We start from the raw sequence: 20,862 nt of genomic DNA, 5'->3' as shown, positions 1-20,862 counted from the left end.
CTGCAGCTTCAAGGTTGTTGTCAAATATTTCAAAGCCTGAAACTCCAATATCTCCCTCCACACTATGTAGTGCACAGTGTGTGTCAGACAACAATTGTTTCTGCCCTAAATTCATGCATTGTTCAGATACTACAGCCATTTATATTCAATATAAGTTACACGTCCCTCTGACTTACTCTTAGTGCCCTGTCTGAGTGTAGTAGTACTAGTTTTATAATCTGTGTAGTGTACTATGTAGGGAGTAGGTCGTTTCCAGTGGGACAGTAGTGTCCATCATTAAAATGCTTTACAAATGACTGGAGTGTGCATACTACATTCTACAAACTGCATATTTAAACATTAGTTGGAATTAGCATTAAAGCTACAATTGGGACACAGCTCTTGTGCAGAAGACTTCAAGTCTCCATCAGCATCCAACGTTTTACCAGTTAGACCTAGTGTTAGCTCAGAAGCTCACCTGAAGGGGCGGCTGCCTTGGATACTAAATCAAAATGAAAACCCACCAATGTTCCTTGGCTGTGTTTGAGTAATTAAGGATGTTCCCAAAGACAGCTGTTCATTAGCTTCTAGAATCCTGGAATATCAACATCAGTCGGAATGCATATCCCTAGACACTGTTTGTCCAGGTGTTGCTTCACTTAGAAGGTAATTCTGGACCTGCACATGGTTTATCAGTCACTGCTGACTGAGTAGGTGGAACTTGGTTCATTTACATGTTAAAAAAAAAAAATAATAATAATTTTAGAGTTAAACTGACTGTCTAAAATGGTTTGGGGTTTCAGGACACACACACACACACATATATAAAACCCACACACATATTTGGTAGAGTGATGCACAACAGACTAAGAGGAAAAGCAGATCTCTCTCTCCCTCTCTCTCCCTCATCTCCTTTCCGGCGTCGTAAAGACAACTATGATGACCGTAAAAGCCAGGCATGTGATTGGCCTCTCTATTCTCTATTGATGTGGAGTGTGCGATGCACATGTGAGTGTGTGTGAGGTGTGTAATATTGATTTTATTGATCTCTGTTTCTTTAAAATTCTATAAAAACCTCTGTGTTCTTCCTTCACATCAGGGCAGCATCCGGAGTGTGACTTATGAAAGATGTGCTATTATGAAACACTTAGCATCGCTGATGTCTTATAAATAGGTCTCTAAGCAGTATCCAGACATGCTGACCCTTAGGAGGCAACAATCCCAGAGAGGTTTCCTAGGAACTGGCGCAGATCTGAGGTCTCAGAATAATGTCTGATTCAGGAAAATGTCAGAAACAATGTCCAAACAAGGAGAAACCTGAGGTGGCTTCAGTGGAGACACAGTGACCACTTTATATATTTACATAAAACAATCCTCAATTGGAGTGGCACGGTGGCGCAGCGGGTAGTGTCGCAGTAACAGAGCTCCAGGGACTTGTGGGTTCGAACCCCGCTCCGGGTGACTGTCTGTGAGGAGTGTGGTGTGTTCTCCCTGTGTCTGCATGGGTTTCCTCCGGGTGACTGTCTGTGAGGAGTTTGGTGTGTTTACCCTGTGTCTGCGTGGGTTTCCTCCGGGTGACTGTCTGTGAGGAGTTGGTGTGTTCTCCCTGTGTCTGCGTGGGTTTCCTCCAGGTGCTCCAGTTTCCTCCCACAGTCCAAAAACACACATTGGTAGGTGGATTGGCGACTCAAAAATGTCCGTAGGTGTGAGTGAATGTGTGAATGTGTGTGTTCCCCTGTGAAGGACTGGCACTACCTCCAGGGTGTATTCCTGCCTTGCGCCCAGTGATTCCAGGTAGGCTCTGGACCCACCGCGACCCTGAATTGGATAAGGGTTACAGATAATGAATGAATGAAAAATTCAGGCAATAAGACAAAAGCATGCAATGTCTCCTGAGCCAATGGTTGTCATCACAGATAATGATATTATAATGATGCAATAATTTTGATTATTTAATTGACAGGATGTTTAGTTTACTGCATCATTTGAACACAGCAACTGTCCTTCAAACTCTGTGTAAATTCCAATACCAATAGAAATGCTCCAAAATGACTCTGAATAAAATCTGTTTACATTGAAATTCACTGATGATATTCACACCACTACATTATTCTGCTGAAATTTACACACACTTCTACCAGTGAGTTTTGTCATAAATATACAGTAAATGTTACGTAAATGACTGATAAATTTGAATTAAAATAGGTCGGTGCCTAGATTGTGATCTTATTTGACCATACTACCATGAACTTGAATATCTTCACATATGACTTTACTCTTCATCTCTATTGATATTACTGACATTAATATTCCAAGCAATTGTGTAGTAACCAGACGTGAACTGTTTTGCCAAAAAGGCTGATGTCCATCACGTCCTCTGTTCTATTTAAACACTTGTCTTGGGATAAAACTGAATGGAATGAGGACTGGAGATGGTTTTTAATCCCTAGGAGGTCTTTGGCTATGTCCTAAAGCTTAGAGAAGTGGCCTCGGGACCAGGAGGTCACCCTTTCAATCCCCATGTCCAACAGGAAAAAACAGGGGCGGGGGAGTGAAAGAACAGCACATTCTCCACCCTCAAGGCAAGACAAGTGTGTGTTCACTGCCATAAATAAGTTAAATACTGAGACTCAATTTTGTGCTTTATGAATCAGTATATATATCTCACTCATGGGGCTTTCTGACAAAGGCAGCCAAACAGAAATTGAGGTGGAATGAGTTTTAATACGTGGAAGATTGGTTAAACGGAGTTTAATTTCCAAACTCAATTTGTATTGAGTTCCAGCAAAAGTCTCAATTGACATGAAAGGTAGAAGGAGATGGTTGACAAGTATGAGGCCTGAGGGACGGTTTTCTTTGGGTTATGAGCTGATTTGGCTCCGTTCACTCTTATAACAATCCCTTTGTGTTACCTGGGGGAACTGAGATTGTGTGTACGAGTGTAAATGTGTGTTTTGTTGGTGTTAGAATTGGAGTTTTATACGTGTCTTGGCATGTGATGGAGTTTGGATTACCGCCATATAGCTGTGTTATTAAAGATACTGCAGCAGTCTCCCTCTCACACACACACACGTTCATTTTTATACAACTTGAGGTCATATATAGTCAGTTTTGGACCAAAACCTAATAACTTTAGGGTTTTTCATTGTTTTTTCATTATTTGAAAATGACACATGACCTTCATAAAAACTGTGTGAAACTTTTGGGTACCACTTTAGGATCAGACTACATTTATAAAGCTTTATACATGCTTTATAATCTGTTTATTAATGGTTATTTAATATGTTGTGTATACATTTATGTTAATCAAGTTATAACACACAGTCAGAATGGGTAAAAGTGACTCGTTGTTTGCCAAATAGTGAACCCACATCCATCTACAGTTAAACCTCAGATCTTGCCGAATACTGTGTCTTCTTACCTCACTACCATCAGTCGACATTAAGTTATAAGGATCTCAACCACTGTCAATGTGTACAATGAAATGTTTGGGAACACCAAGTCTTATGCAGTTTTATAAATAATGTTTGATTTCCAGTGCTACTATCTAATTAAGTTTGAAAAATACTTGCAAGTGTCTTGCCAAAACACACACACTCCTGTCCCTAGACCACACAAACTTCACTTTAAACTTTTAGGTCCACATTTCATGATGAATGGATCTCTAAAAACAGTCCAAGTCCACAGGTTATTAACAGATCTCATTTTTGGCACCAAAATGTGGCAAATAGTATTTATACAAGTCATTATTTATTTATTTATTTTACGTTTCCTGTGAGTAAAACTCCTACAAGTTGAAGAACTGTATTGCATTGTAGTCTCAGGATTTACCTGTTAATGCTCCCTGGAGCGGGTCCCCAATGGGGGCAGCCATTTTGAGAATAGGTTTAGTACTGATTGACAGGGGAAAATGACTGATGGCTCTTTTAAGTAAGAACAGTGCTTTCCTCTCATATGAACTAATCATTTTAGCCATGTCATGGTTATGTCTTTTACAGCCATGTCATATTAATCAGACACTCACACACACAAACACACACTAGAGGCATCATTTTTCACCAAGTTTCAGCTAATATAAATGTAGAACAGCAGAGAGACTGAAAGTCTAATCTAATCTGTCCCAACCTGACATCTGCTGACTTCGTTTGGGTGTTCGGCTCACTCAGAGTGCCACTGGAGTGTGTGAGTGTGTGTGTGTGTGTGTTACACTGAATATATTCAGGTTTGAAGCCTGGAACCACAGCAGTAGCTCAACTGACCACAAAGGGAGAGCGAGAGAGCGAAAGGGTGGGGTGGATGAGTGCAGTACCTAAAACACTTGGCTTTGTTTTAATAAAGCTCCGTCTGTTAAAGCTATCTGCAGCAAAGTGGCTCCTCCAGCCAGAGAACAAAGCCAGCTAATGCAATCCCCTCTCACACATCCAAAGCCTGCATACCTCCGCTCTCATTCCCTCCCTCCATCCATCCACTTAGCCGTTTCCTTCCCCAGAGCAACTCAACTATCACATCCCTGTTAATAGCTTCCAACATTGAAGAGAACAGAAGTGGGGCATTTGTGGGGATCGTGTGTTTTCATATATTTTCAGGACAAAAGATATCTTCATATCTACATGACTGGGTCTTGAGGACGGTCCTCTCTTTCCCTTCATTAGTCAGTGCCAGGCCAGCTATCACAGGCACCTAGGAATTAATAGTGTTGTAACAGCAGTTGTCTCTCTCAGGGTGTTGAGCTATGCAAAAACATTACACCACACGGTCCATGTGGAAGAGGATACATAAACTTTTATGTTAAAAAATAAGGTCAATTTGGAGCCATTTTATTGGTCCATCACCCTTTTAAAATAAGAATACCCATATAAAAATCCTGTTTATTATATGGTTATTAATTAGGTTGTAAACACCTTAAAGCTCATTAATAATCATTTGTAACACAGGGAAATAAATGGATCTTACAGAAAATGTGGAAGTAAAGATTAAACTAATACCTGAGAATGTGAATTTAGTTATTTGATATGTTATTGCAAACACATCATTATAATTAATGTATAAAAAGTCATTCTGTCAGTGGTTAATTGATCAGATTCAGTGGTCAAATGGTTAAAGTATAAACAAATATTTACTGGAGCTGATGGAGTTAAAGTGCATTTGTGTAACATATATTTGTAATTAAAAATTCAAACATTCTCCCTCCGTTTTCTCTTTTCCCGGTAACTGTTGATAAGTATTAAAAATAACTATTGTCATTTTATTTAAATAAAAAATTATTAATTATTAATAATAATTATTAAAAAAGTATTAATATGCTTCGTTCACAGTACTCCAACATTAAAATGACCATCTTTAAATCGTCTAAACCAAAACACAGAAGCAAATTTTGATAGAATGTTATCCCCAAGAACAGAGCAAATCCATCCTTTTTCCTGATGGAGCTCACAACGTATGCAGTATCAAATAAATATTTCTCCCTGGCCATATTCAAACTCCTTTATGTATAGTGTGCTTTTCTTGACTGAAATCACAACTGTCATTTTTAATACAATACAACCATTACAATAAAGCACAAAAGAGTGGGAGAATGTTTGAATATTAAATTACAATTATATGATACACAGAAAACACTTTAATATTTGTACACGTAATATCTGCCAAAAACCTTTATGACAGAAAGGTTTGGAAAAAAGGCCCTTAAGTGTTGTAACATTTTTATGATACATATGGTTGATCTGACAAAATGCAGTACACTCCAGGAAGTATAGTGGGCGATGTGACTTGTTTTATTTCTGCTATTCAGATAGTTATTTGGAGGTGGCTGGTATCTCTGTCACACAGCTCCAGGGACCTGGAGGTCGTGGGTTCAAGTCCCACTCTGGGTGACTGTCTGTGAGGAGTTTGGTTTGTTCTCCCCGTGTCTGCATGGGTTTTCTCCCATGGTCCCAAAACACACATTTTGCACACTACACTACTGTACGTACAAACACTGGCTACTCTCCTGTGACAGCTGTTTAAGCCATAACCATCAATCATCTCTGCACACACTCCATTTCTGACATATAAAATGAGTATTTATACAACTGAACCAACATTAAACATGATAAGAGTATGACGTTTAAGACGCCACATTAACCACTCTGACCACATTACAGTGATATGAGCATGAACGATATCCAGTCATAACTCACACTGGAGATTAATTACAGTACCCCTGCCTTGGCTTAGTGGTGTGGAAGGAGTTAAAACAGCTGACTTACAAGACCAACATTAGTAGAACCTAATTACCAAATTAAAAGTCCTTACCAAACCACATTCATTCAAATTCAGAGCGATAACTGCAAGGGGCAGAATGCTCTTGTTATTTCTGCTTCTGGTTCTGAAGCGTAGAAAAGGGTTAACCGTGTGGCTGAGGATAGATTGGTCCTGGTGGGCCGCTAGCAGTGGGCCAGAATCGCAGGCTTAAAGGCAGGAATGTTCTAGAGCAGCTCCAGAAACCTTAATAAGCCCTGGAGGCACATCCCAAGAAGGAATTTGTGCTTGGCCGTTCTGGCAGAATGCCTGATCCGAATCCAAAGCTCTGACCCGTATGACACAGAGAGAAATGCTGGTGGATTGGGGGGCGGGACGTGGTGGGGGTTAGAGAGGAAACACACACACACACACCTCACATTTCAGAAGCATCACCAAGAAACACAGGCACATACACTCTTAGCAAAAAGGTTCTGTACTGTTCCTAAACAAAGGTTTTATACTTTTATGAGAAGGTGTACAAAGAAGTGGTAACATGTTTTTGTATAATGCATAATTGTAAATTAAAATGTACATATTGTCTTTTTGTTCAACATAAAATAAACAACCTAATAAAAATATTTATTTTTTAAAATCTACTAAAATTAAGTAGATTAAGTAGACAGGCAAGAAGCATTCAATCATCACTGCGTTCATTCATTCATTATCTGTAACCCTTATCCAATTCGGGGTCGCGGTGGGTCCAGAGCCTACCTGGAATCATTGGGCGCAAGGTGGGAATACACCTTGGAGGGGGCGCCAGTCCTTCACAGGGCAACACAGACACACACACATTCACTCACGCACTCACACCTACAGACACTTGAGTTGCCAATCCACCTACCAACATGTGTTTTTGGACTGTGGGAGGAAACCCACACAGACACAGGGAGAACACACCACACTCCTCACAGACAGTCACCCAGAGCGTGAATCGAACCCACAACCTCCAGGCCCCTGGAGCTGTGTGACTGCGACACCTACCTGCTGCGCCACCGTGCCGCCCATTACGAGAGTTCCATCAAGTAAAAAGAGCTGCAAAAGCATGTGCATTCATTTGTTCTGTTCCTGGTGATAATATTGTATCCAAAAGTTAGTTTAAATTTTTCTTTAGACAATTTAAATATGCCGATTTCACTGTTAACAATCATTAACGTCAAATATTAATACTGCTTTTTGGGTTTTAAGACATTTTTAATTTTACAGAACAGTTGTTCAGTTACTCATTAAACAAAAGCTTTAAAACTTATTTGTACACTTAACAGATCCGCTTATTAAGAGATTTATCACAGAACCAGTCAGAACAAGCTATTTAAAAAGGAAATGTTGAAATCTATTACTGTAGGTCTACAGCAGCAGTGAGTGATATGTGTGTATCATTACACTCGTCAGTATCTGATACTTTCATTTGCTTTTTTGGGTTTTGCATTAAAGAAAAATTCAAACACAACCAGATCGAAAACTATCAACCATAACAATGAAACAACCATTGTGGAGTTACAGTTATTATCATGCGGTAGAAAATAAACAAAAGAAACACAAAGTAACAAATCATACAGATGTGATCTGTACATTCGAGCCACACATTAAGGAGAGAATTCATAGAAGCCACAATTTCTAAAATGCAACCGATACAGATTGATACACACAAGCCCTACTGTTAAAATAAAACCCAGAGTGTGTTCAGCAGTGGGAACCAGCTGTGCTGCATGCAGGTTATATTTCTTTAGATTTTTGGCTCTTGTTGCTGCTGATTGGTTGGTGGGTCTGCATTAATTATTTGAGTCATAACATCAAACAACACCTCCACCCACCACTGCTCTACGAGAGCGGCGCATTAATCTGTATTGCTATCATTTTTGTAGGTCCACTATCTTTAGTAAGCATGTTGAGACCCAGGTTAAAAACATCTGGCGCGTGCATTTTTGGAGCATTTCTTTGAGTATGCTTGTCATAACAGTTTGTTACAATATAAATAACAGCTGAAGCATTATATGGCCAAGCTGTGGATGGTGGATAGTCCAATCTATCTTTTAAAATAAAGAATACTGTTAGGTAGATAGGCCCTCCTTTGCTCACAGATTACAAATGCATCTCCACCTCATTTTAAAGGTATTGAATGAGGCTCTATGTCTCCATAGAACACAATAACAATGTGTGGCATTGGGCAGCTGCTTCATATCGACACTATACATTGCATGTTTTTCTAGGGTAATTGTATAAGCTGTGTGTACTATTCACAGAACAGTTTGGTATTTTAAAACCTATTTGTACACTTTATACATTACATAGTTATTCGATATATAAGAATTGCATGCATTTCTTCTAATGTGAGCCTGAGCCTGATGCTTTGGAGTTTCAGGTGCACAACGTTTCAGATGTTCTGTTAGACTTTGTTGTGTTGTTTTGGTCAGGAATTCGTACTCAGCTGTCTCCTGGGAAACTTTCTGATTGTGTTTGGTTCTCGCTGGTTCTGATCTGAGTCAGTGGGTCTGGGAGATATTTATAGCTCCTTGGTCATGCTGTTTGTGCTGTTCTAAGGTCAGTAAAACGTGTGTGTGTGTGTGAGATGGAGACTGCTGGAGTCCCTCAAATCACTCCCAGCTGCGGCATGCTTTGAAGCTGACACACTGTCCCCTCTCTCCTTCGAAAACACACACACACACAAATGAAAGCATATAAAGGTCATTCCAAGATTCTTATACCATGTATGTCCCACTGATATTACACTGACAAATATGTATTGTTTGTACTGATAGATATTTGTAACCTCGAGTTACTGTTTGCACGTAGGCTGCCCCAATTCTTAGACACCTTAAATACGCTGCCTACTGAGGTACCTTAATCTGGATTAATTTTAAGGCAGCATTAAACCCATGCAACACAAGCACCGCTGCTATCTATTTTGCTGCTCTCCCAGAGTAGAAATAATTAAAATCATAAATAAAATTGTGAAAACTAGACTGATACAGTGAGGGAACTAAACAGCAGTGGGCGGGAACAAGCCGTGGCATCACCTCTCTCTACCTACATTGTCTCAACAATCCACCTCATGAGGACAGAAGACCGTTAGAACACTGTCGACTTAAACAGCTGCCTACAGAGTCACTGCCTACTTAGGGAGCTCAGTGGGGTTTGGGACAGATCTATTAAATAGGACTTGTTAATGATTACCTTGAGTTATGACTGTAGCCTTGTAAAGGTAAGGTTTGCTAATACTTGCTTCTGCCAATTGTTTCTTAATCTCGCTCTTTCTCTCCTTGTAGATTTGATTGTTGGTGCCTTTGGAGCTGGCAAAGTAGTGGTGTACAGGTAAGACAGACAGACACACACACACACACACCACAGAATTCCTTCATGACCAAAGTTAAATGAAGCACTTAGCCTAGTAACATACAGACATTTCATCTCTTTCTCTCTCTCTCTCCCCCATTACTCTCACCTCACATACACACACATACACATCCCTCGCTACACAAACACTTCCACATGTTCCTCTCATCAGTGCGAGGGGCTCAGCAGACTGGAGTGTTTTCTGTCTGAAAACAGTTTGGGATGGACATGAACTTGTGTTTCTGTGATCAGTGATACCCTGTTAGCAGAGGCCAACCAAGACTCTGCCTTCAGATTGGGCCATAAATGTCAAAACCCTGTCCAGAGCTGAGAAAACCACACCTCTTTGATAATACTAATTTCTCCTAGCACCCCTATAGCATTTCTGAAAGTTCTCCTAGCACCCCTATAGCATTTCTCTCTTTTTGATTAAACAGACATTTGAATCTTGTCAGAGACATTCCATATTTCATTTATGGGCTGTGAGAGATATTACCATATATTTACCCTGTTCCATTATTGGTCGTTCAGTTAAAGGTTCCTGATGTCATAATTTCTCAGGGCTGAAATCCATGAAATATTCACACAAATGTTTCAACATCTAGTGTAAGCCTTCACAGAAGATTAGAGAGTTTTACTGCTGCACAGAAGGACGAAGTACTAGCTACACCCTTCATTTCAGAAGAAATGAGTTGTTACCAAAATGTAATAAGCTGATTCCACTGTCACCTTAGGCATATGCTGGTGATTATTCAGAACTGTTAGGCTTTCAGTTCGGCTCATGAGGACCAAACCATGTAATGGTTTGGGAGACATGTTAGTGATTATTAAGGGAATTATTATCCTAAATTTCCTTGGGAGGAGAAAGAGGGAGACATAAATGAGATATAAATGCTCGCATTGAGCTTTCTGATCCACAGTATCTGCTCTTAATACCAGTCCTGTAACATCATCAGTTGTAAAACACACTATATGAAGACATTTTGATTTGATTTGATATGATAAAGGAGAGAGTTATGTTTGGTTCATCTGGTAAATCAGAACAGAGATTGTGGCTTTACTGAGATCTCCACTAAATCTCTGTGAGATTTCTGAGGTCTTCGTATCAGGAGAAACATTTGAACAGCAGGAGACTTCTAAAGTCTCCTTTGTCTTTCCATCTGATCTCAATGTTGTGTCAGAGAAACTACTGAGATATTAAGGAGATCTCCATTTTTGTTTTTCTTTCCACTGGGAAAGAGCAAGATTGGCTGTTGCTGGTTAGACGCCAAACGATACAAATACTGATTGAATCATTTTCTTTAAGGAGCTTCAATATTTTAATCCTTTTTTTTCCCCAATCAGTGTCTCCGTCACAGCTCCAGGGTCCTGGGGTTGTGGGTTTGAGCCCGGCTCCAGGTGACTGTGAGGAGTTTGGTGTGTTCTCCCTGTGTCTGTGTCAGCACTTATAGACAAGAACGAATGAATGTTTTCAATCAAATTGTGAAATACATTCAGAAAAGTAATACATTTCTTCAACAGATTATATTTTAGTTCCCAGAATTCATTAGGCCTTCTGTGAAGGCCCTGAAGGCCTGTGCGGTCCTGTGTGTGTCTACGTGTGATTAATGGTGCAGCATTAACATACGTGTCTGTTCCAGCCAGTTTTTCTGACCTAAACTCAAATGCGCTCTGCCATTTGGAAGTTTGTAGCTGAGCTTGACCTCTGACCCCTGCGGCTTTAGGACATGCTGTTCCTCTCAGATTCTGTTTCTTTCTGAAACCTTTAAATTCAGCCCCTCGCTTCCTTCCACAAAGCCACCAAGTCTCAAATACACACATTAAACAGGTTCTGAAATACACACCCAACCACACACACACACACATGCCTGATGTGTCACAGTGACAGTGTTAAAACGATTAGCAGGCATGGGCGCTGGTGTGTTTGTGTAAGCTAATGTTACTAGCACTAAGCCATTGGTGGAGTGCTAGCCTACACACACACACACACACACACACACACATACACATGTACACACAAAGAGAGAGTGAGAGAAAATCAGAGAGTGAGCGAGCAACAGCTTAACCTGATGTTAGCCACATGCTAAGTCTTACCACTTAACCTTTGCTAACCTTTACTGCGTTTATTTTTATATTGTAAGCTTAAATATCTTCAAATCTATATTTATATGTATGTAATATATTAATGTATATATATATGCCCTCTCACACCTTACCCTATATGTCCAAAAATATAAAGATACCCCTTTGTAATTAGTGGAATCTGCTAATTAAAGCTGAATGATTCACCCATTGCTAATGTGCTATAAACAAACTAGCTTGTATGATCTCTATATAAATACATTGCTAATACAATATGGAGCACCAAAGCAACCGCAAGCCACAAGGTCTCCGTGCTGGCCAAAGCATAAACCTCCCAAGCATTTTGCAGTGGAGCTGTGAAACTTTGCTCTCTGGAGTGAGGGAGTTATGTCCAATACATTTTGAAATACATGGAGTGGAGTTTGTGATCCAAAACTAATCATTACTGCAGCGAAAGAGCTCCAGAGAGTGCATTTTGGCAATACATTTTATAGACATTATACAAGCTGTGTCCACAATGGGAGCACCTTAAAGTAGATGAATTTACTCATTATGAAGAGTGTCGACAAACATTTGGGCCTATAGTGGGATTTGTATGGGAAATTTACATATTTCTAATCTTCGCTTGTGTTGTATTCTACATTAAATATATTAATTCCTTAAAGAACTTTTCATTCTGAATTTCTCAAAATGTTTCACATTTTTAGAGGCACCCAGAGTTTTAATATCTTCCCTGCTCCCAAAACACCTAATCCAATTAATCAACTCTTTTGAGGGTGTAGCATAGTGGGTACCACCACTACCTAATACACATACGGCCAGGGTTCAGCTCCCTGCTCTGGTAAGCACACAATACTTTACCATTAACACTAGATTTTTATTTTTCAATTCTTTGCACTGGATGGAATACCAGAGCCCTACTTTCATGACTTTTCCTATAAATGTTTTAATGCAGAAAAAATATATTTTATGACCCACACTGTGCACTACGCTGTGTGGAGGGAGATATTTGAGATTTAGCCTTTGCAATAAGTAGCAAACATAGTTGCAACTTAGTGTGTGTTTTGTCACACCAACATTACCAATGTGCTGTTAGAAAAAAACAGTATAGTACGTTAACATTTGTGCATTAGCCTGCCGAACTCACACTTTTAAAGTTAGTACATAGTTTATACTGTATCGTATTACTGTGCAGTACACAACTGGGACACAGCCCATGATTCTCTTTTCTAATTTCTGTTATTCAGACGCACGATTAAGATTAAGATTTATAGCCAGAGCTGTCAGTAGAGATGAATGATTAAGGGGGGGGGGTAAGATTTACCCTGTGGGGTCTAGGGGAAATTGCCTCATAACAGCAAATATCTTTGCAAATTTTCTTTTGATTAAGCAAAGCTACAAAGCTGCTGACTTTACAAAAGAAAATTTGAATATCCATCTACAGGTGGAAACACAAAACTGAGTTGTGCACAACTATTAACTGATTATATACAGGTACAGTAATCCCTCGCTACTTTGCGGTTCATCTTTCGCGGATTCGCTATTTCGTGGGTTTTTCAAGGGGGCTTATGGCCGCTATAACGCCTAAAAATATCATTCTCTTATGGTGTGTAAATTAAAAATATTTTTTTATTATTATTTTCACGTATTAGACTAGGCCTGTAGGTGACAAAATATAACTATCATTTACAAGTATTTCTTACGTACAGTACATGTATTGTTCGAGTGAAATTTACTGACGCTAAATCAAAGCTTAGGAATTACTCTATTAAAGAAACTGGAAGGATATCACATGTAGTTCCAGCTGAAAAACATTATAGAATGACTGTTTAATGCAAAGATGGGTTGTTAACAGCACAGTGAGTGTTTTAAAAGTCCAAATACTCGTTAAATACATAAAAAAATAATGTGTCTCTACTTCACGGAAATTCGTTTTTCGCGGTTGGTCTTGGAACGCATACCCGTGAAAAACGAGGGATCACTCTATCTGTAAAATACACATTGTTTATATGGTGACAGAGAGAACCATTGCTGAAAATGAAATAATTGGCTAAAACAATATGTATAGTTCTTATTAATATGAAAAGTACATACATGCATAAATACCTTGGGCAAGACTCCCAGCATGATTAGAAGTGTGAGTGGCTCTAGATAATAGCACCTATGCAGTGCTGTGAAAAAAAAAAACATTTTTGTGTGTTACAGCAAACAATAAAAGGCGGTGGGTTGCTGGGACCACTGTTGGAAAACACTGGATTAGATGATCCACACATTCACCATGTTGTTAACTAGGGTACACTACTGTTTTCTGCTCAATGTAAATGTATGACTTTGGTCACTAGGGCAAGGCCGGTGGTCTCTGTGGATGCTCAGCTGCTCCTGACTCCCAGGATCCTCAACCCAGAGGATAAATCCTGCCCATTGCCCAACTCGGACACCATGGTGCCCTGGTAAGTGTCTTACTGTTTATAGGCATGTGCAAAAAAAGTTTCTTTATTTTCTAAGTGCAAATAAATGAACATATCCTATATGGAGCTCAGTGTATGTCCAAAAGTTTGTAAACACTTCTTTTTATTAATGATATAATTCAACTACAGTAAGGTCCCTCATTGTAGACACAGTCAACATTAATTTTGTATTGTCTCTAATTTTGTAAAGCATTGCTAGAAGTTGAAGCTCTGGAGCAGCTGCATATAGGCTATGCCTAGTGCATAGGATAGAGAGATGTAAGGCTCCCCAGTTTTGTGTGGTAGAGCAGTGGAACTGTGTTCTTTAGGGGACAATAATAATCTGGTGTATTTGTAGCTGCTGCTTTACATCAAGGCTTTTTTGGTATTTTGTTTTGTTTATACTCTGTTTGCGATTGGTCTTTCTCTAGTAGCGGGTGTTTATTCCATCGTCAGCCAAAAGACTTTCCGTTGCGGTAGTGGTCTCTCTCACCATGTTTCACCATCATACGGACCCTTTAATGTTACCCTTTGCTTGTTCATTTGCTAGTGTGAAGTCTGCTCTCAGTGGGGTGGGTTTTTGGGGCTTGTGTATTTCCACAGTAACGTAACCGTTCCGATTCAGCTGCAAAGTAGATGTTTGGTTTGGGGATGTCTAATGCTTGCATTCTCTTTTGATTCTGCCAAGCCACACACACACACACACACACACACTTTTTGTCTCTGTGTATAATAGATTCTTGGTGCCACAAGCACTTTTGAGGGAGGCCATAGTGTAAACATACCAAATGTGTTTAACTGCTTGGTCTGTGTGTGTGTGTGTGTGTGTGTGTGTGTGTGTGCTTGCGCGTGTGTGTGTTAGGATTGGCAGACAGACAAAAAGCACTAAAATGTGGAATTCTGTAATAGCAAGAGAGTAGCCTGTTAAAATAAATGTATTCTACTGTGAGAGTGTGTGAGAGAAAGAGAGAGAAAGACAGAGAGCGCATCAGAGAATCTAGTAAATCATTAAAACTCTGAGGGTCTTGTTTCCTCTTTCGTGTTTATGGTTTTGATTCATCTTCATCTGTGGAATGAAGCCCTGCATTGTGTGTGTGTGTGTGTGTGTGTGTGTGTGTGCGCGCGCAAGAGCATTAGTGTACAGTCTCCATCCTAAAGCAATGATTGCATTTTAATAGCAACATAATAATAGTTTGTCTGGAGAAGTACTATGTGGTCAGAATGGCTCTATTTTGGAATGATAGACATTAATGACAATCCCCACCCCCCACACACGAAGGATGCCATTAACTGAGAATTGGGCAGTAATTGTAGCTGGCAGATGGGCTGCAAGCTAGCAATGTCTGTTCTGGGGTCAGAGCGGAGATCAGGGGTCATCTGCAGTTCTCTTACTGGGGACTTTACCCTGTTCTTTTAATGTATTTGTATTCTAACTAATTCTTAACATTTCAATATTAAGCTGGTGGTATATTGATATTTTTATTATTATTTTAGTAGTTCAATGGGTGGGGGGTGTATTTGTACACATATATAATATATAAAAGTCTAGCTCTTCTTACCCCTCCATTACATGTGCATTTAAAAGTGGACTTTTATTATTGAAAAATATGCTCTTTATATTTCTTATTAATTAATTAATTGATTGATTATCATTTAATCATTTCCTCTGGTTTCCTCTCAGATGAATAGCTGATGTGGGTTGTGTAGAGCAGATTAACTGTTGCCACATCATCCAGGTGGAGGTTGCACACTGGAGGTTATTAAGGGGACTCCATAATGTATCCATTCATCATTTCTTCATAAATATTTTAGATCCAGGATGATTTGTAGAATTAGAATTGATAACACCTTCTATGAAGCCTGTTTTTATAAGCCTTTATAAGTGCAGTTATAACTCTTTGTAATTTGAAAATAAAGCTTTGTAAGCATACTTACAAAGTACATCCAGTAATGCCTCATAAGGCTCTTATAGTGAGCCATAATTGATTTTTGTTTAAACTTATAAACATATATTTCAATCAAGTGTCACTATATATTCTAAAGCCTTTTAAATGGATAATGACCTGTGCATAATTAAAAAGCACCTATAATACATAGTAATGATTTTTAAACACATTATTAATGTTTAAAGTTCCATTATCAGGTGCTTCAAGTTATTTCTCATTTTTATTTATGATAAATCATCACAGTGTAAACCACCAATCACTTTATTTGAAACACACTGTGATGGCATTTTAAACATTTGTAATCTATAATTGTTCTCGGTGCATTCTCCCCGTGTGAGTGTGTGTGTCGCCCTGTAAAGGACTGGCGCCCCCTCCAGCCCAGTCATTCTGGGTAGGCTCTGGACCCACCGCGACCCTGAATTGGATAAGCGATTACAGAAAATGAATGAATGAATGAATGAATGAATTATGAACAGGTCATCATTCATTTAGAAGGCTTTATAATGAATAGTTGCAGTTGTGTACAAGTTTAAAAATATTCAATTGTAGCTCAGTTTAAGAGTGTTATGAGGCATTATTAGAGTTTATATGCATTCTTACAAAGCATTATTACCAGGTTACAAAGAGCTATAACTACATTTATAAAGACTGATATATACAGGTTTTATAGAACGTTTTACAGCAAGAATTTCAGCACTATTCATTTTCACAGCCTGTTTTACCAGTGTTATTAGCTGTGTGTTGTGCCTTGAGTGATTATATTTGTGTTGAGGGCAGCAGCGGTGAAGTGGAAGCAAAGGGAACAGAGGAGTTTTATCTACAGACTGATCCACTGTGTACAATAGTTGCAGAGTGATTGGAGTGGGAGGTCTTAAAGAACTGAGATGCTTTAACAGGAAAACAGAAAACAAATGTAATTTTTATTAAAGAAATAAGAACAAATAAGAAAAATAGAAGAAAAAAAGGAGAAAAGAAGCTCTCAACGACTCCACTTGTGTTCCTGCTTTTCTGCACCATGTTCCTCTCAGGCTTTGGAGGCATGGGTTCTCTGCTGATGTCTACCTCGATATCAGGAGGTCTGCAGTTCACCGCAGAACTGGAGGAGTCCCCCTCGCTCTGGGAGATATCAGTGGATTTGGAGCAGAAGAGCGTCTCCCAAAGCTTTTGCTTGATTTTACGGCCCATGTCAAGTCTGTAGCACCTCTGCTCTCCGTCTTTGGTTTTCAGCATGGGCTCCACCACGGAGCGGTAAACACTCTGGTATTCACTAATACTGTGTCCGTGCATCAACAACGGCTCGTCTGGTCCAGATACGGTCTCAGAGAGGCTGGGTCCATACAAACCCTCCATGGATCTCAGGTCAACACTCTCAAAGGTCTTGCCCTTATACATGATCTCAGCGTAGCTGAACGGGTAAATCGTGTCGTCCACGAAAGCCATGTTGATGATGTAGCGTCTGGCACACACTCTATCAGATTGTTGGGTTTCCCGAGTCCACCAGGCAATCCTCAAAACACTGGACTGCCCAGCGTTCTTTTGGTGGCTATAGCGGCGGTTCTGAGATCTCCTGCCACTTTGTAGTAGTGTTCAACAATCAATCCCAGAATGCACCGCAAAAAAAGTGGTGTACAACCACATACACTGGCAGATAGATTACCCATAATCCACTATTCACTCAATGCCATAAAGAACATTTTAGTTGACATTTAAAAACCATAAGAGCAAAGTAAAGAACCATAAAAGCAAGAAATTTTTAAACCTTTAAAGGTTGTTTTTAAAAGATTTTGTGGCGTCGCTTACAGAACCCTTTGTAGCACCTTTATTTTTAAGAGTGTGTAGTGAATAATACAGAGAATAGTGAACAGGGAGATATTTTAGACACAGGGTAAGTGTATTTCTCTTCAGAACAACTGGACATTATTGGGTCCATTATCTCTGTCATTCTGAACTGAATCATGGGGGATGGGGGATAGAGGCTGTGGGGAGGGAACAACAGGAACCGTGCTCCAGAACAGAGCACTATCCACACTCTTTGGTATGCGTTAGAGTGGAGTCTATGATCCAGAACTAATCCTCCAACATCAGGACCTGACCTCACTGCTGCTCTTGTGGCTGAATGCCATCAAATCCCCACAGTCAATGAGTCAACATTTAATCCAAAGCTTTCCCAGAAGAGTAGAAGCTGTTTTATTTTTCTTTGTAAATGCCCTTAATTTCAGAAGAAATGTGGGACGTCCACATCCAAATGTCCATTAACGTTTGGATGTATAATGTATTTATGCACAAAGTTAAATCCCAGGTGTTTATGGGTAATTCAGCCCAAGATACGCTCAATAAAAGTAATGTGTGTGTGTGTGGGCCACTTGGGTAAGAGTAGTTACACACGTTTAGAACTTTATGGTCATTTGGGGCGTTTTAATAAAGACCCTTTGCACCAGGTTCACAATCAGGAAACACACTGGCTGAGGTGCAGCTGTGGAGGTGTGTGAGAGAATTGGAGGTAAATAGAAACTTAATGATGTGTGTGTGTTTGAGCGAGCGTGATGTTCGTGACAGGTTCGTATTGTGGGTGTTGAGAAGTCATTTGGAAATGAAATGCTGAGGTATGAACTGAGTGTAATTTCTCATAGTGGAGGCATTTTGACATTCCACCAGATTAATTGTGCAGCTCATGAGATGGAGACTTCCTGTTCCGCATCGATACCAGGCCCGATAAATGTGTGTATATGTGTGTGTGTGTGTGTATGTGAGATTTTATATGATATTACAGTTGGGCATTGTTACATGGCAAAATGTTCTGAGAGAATGTAAACAAACTGTTCTTTCAAAATGTTCTTTGAAATTGGTCTTGATTCTCTGCCCAGGAACAGGCCGAATCAAAAGGAAACGACCACTCATATATTTCACATGACCGTTACATTAGAAACCCTTCAGCTTGTTGATTCATTCGGCACCATGGGTCTGAAAGGATGTGTAGCTGTTAAGGTTCTGCTTCTTAAACAGGAACTAGACGACCAAGAATAACAAAACGCCTTTGGGATTTCTACTGAAAAAGGAAATAGACAACAAAGAAAATTACCCTCTAAAATATAAGTGTACATTTCTGTTAAGTTTGATTTCTGCTGTTTTATGGCCAGGGAGTGAAGGTATTAAGTAGATGTTCAAACCAAAAGTGACCAGCGAACAGTGACCAGACTCACAACAAAGGAGTTTGTAGTTTCCCGTGTCTCAGTTTTCCTTGGGGCAGTCGGACCGAGGCATTACTCACTGAAATATAACAGGGACTTTATCAGCTTTTCACAAGGAAAACAATTCAATTAGTTTTGCTAAAGGTTGCTTGACATACACTGGACCAAAGTGACCACTCGAACCCACAACCCCAGGACCCTGGAGTTGAGACAGAGACGCTAGCTGGACACCTATGAAAGACTAGTATATTGGCATAGGGACATTGGCATTGGCATTCTTTGGTGCAACCTTGGTGAAAAGGTTCCAGTTGATGGCACACAGCCAATTCATCAAATTGTGACTAGTCAAGTGCATTCATGGCACAAACAGAGGGCAAAAATTAAATCTAGCAACAGTTACAATATCATCAGGACATTATCAGTTATCCACATGTTTGAATGTATTTATTGATACTGAAATTAATGGAACACTAGGTAGTTGGTTCCCTATCCTCCAACAAAAGTTACCTAGTGCAGTTCCTGCTGTGCAGGAGTTTTCCTTTAAGTGAAAGAATTAATTGTACTTGGTGTGGGCTATGTATATCATCTCTCTCTCTCTCTCTCTCTCTCTCTCTCTCAGTCTGAGAGTAGACATCTGTGCTAAAGTCTCTGGCATTGGGATCCCAGATAATGTTGGTAAGTGCATTACCTCTGTTTTTCCTTTTAATTTGACCCTTAATTAGGCCTTTAAAAGTGTGTAATTTATAATGTAGTGTGTGGAATGTGGTGGCACTCGCCACTGAACAATACTCTGAGAACAGTTGTGTGTGAAGTGTGTGAATGCTGTTGTAGTGGAGTGGAGCAAGTGTGTGTGTTTTAAGTTAAGTGTACGTTTTTTTTCTTCCAACACTTCTGTGCTGTGTTCATAACAGTAAGTGATACAGAGTGATACATAACCATCATCATATCTCTCTCTCTCCTCTCCTCATCTCTCTCCCTCGCTCTCTGTCTCTCTCCCTCTCTCTCTCTCTTTCTTTCTCTCTCTCTCTCTCTCCCTCCCTCTCTCTCTCTCTCTCTCTCTCTCCTCTCTCTCTCTCTCTTTCTCTCTCTCTCTCTCTCTCTCTCTCTCTCTCTTTCTCTCTCTCTCTCTCTCTTTCTTTCTCTCTCTCTTCTCTCTCTCTCTCTCTCTCTCTTTCTCTCTCTCTCTCTCTCTCTCTCTCTCTCTCTCTCTCTCTCTCTCTCTCTCTCTCTCTCTCTCTCAGCTATGAGTATGGAGCTGCAGTTGGATTGGCTAAAGCAGCGAGGCGCTGTGAAAAGAGTCCTGTTCCTAGACTCCCACCAACATCACCGAACATTCGTCCTCATCCTGGGTCAAAGGGACCGCCGCCGCTGCCTCAACCACACCATCTACCTGAGGGTCAGACACAATCATTCAATCAGCACTACACAGCTATTTCCACATTTAAAACTAGTGAGAATGACTCAATATATTTCTAAACAGCTGTACTTATTTTAAGTGTTGTTTTAAATCCAGTGAAAGGGTCTTGTTCCATTTTGACTGAATAATTTGGAGTAAAAGCCAAGTTCTGAGCTAAAGTAGCCAAACTCTGACAGTACACAGTTGATTTA

The 20,862-nt window shown here is 39.8% G+C and overlaps 1 protein-coding gene across 1 annotated transcript in view; it reads left to right on the top strand.

Moving 5' to 3' along the window:
• The window catches only part of itga8 (integrin, alpha 8), a 103,061-nt gene that overhangs the window by 43,028 nt on the left and 39,171 nt on the right, over positions 1-20,862 (top strand). The window contains 4 exon segments of the mRNA XM_066683569.1: positions 9,525-9,570; positions 14,016-14,123; positions 19,874-19,929; positions 20,496-20,650. Of these exon segments, the coding sequence (XP_066539666.1) occupies positions 9,525-9,570; positions 14,016-14,123; positions 19,874-19,929; positions 20,496-20,650 (365 nt within the window).

Source organism: Hoplias malabaricus, chromosome 1 (assembly GCF_029633855.1).
Source record: "Hoplias malabaricus isolate fHopMal1 chromosome 1, fHopMal1.hap1, whole genome shotgun sequence".
NCBI lineage: Eukaryota > Metazoa > Chordata > Actinopteri > Characiformes > Erythrinidae > Hoplias > Hoplias malabaricus.
The sequence above is the reverse complement of the archived record's forward strand: the minus strand, read 5'-3'. Positions and strand labels throughout refer to the sequence as shown.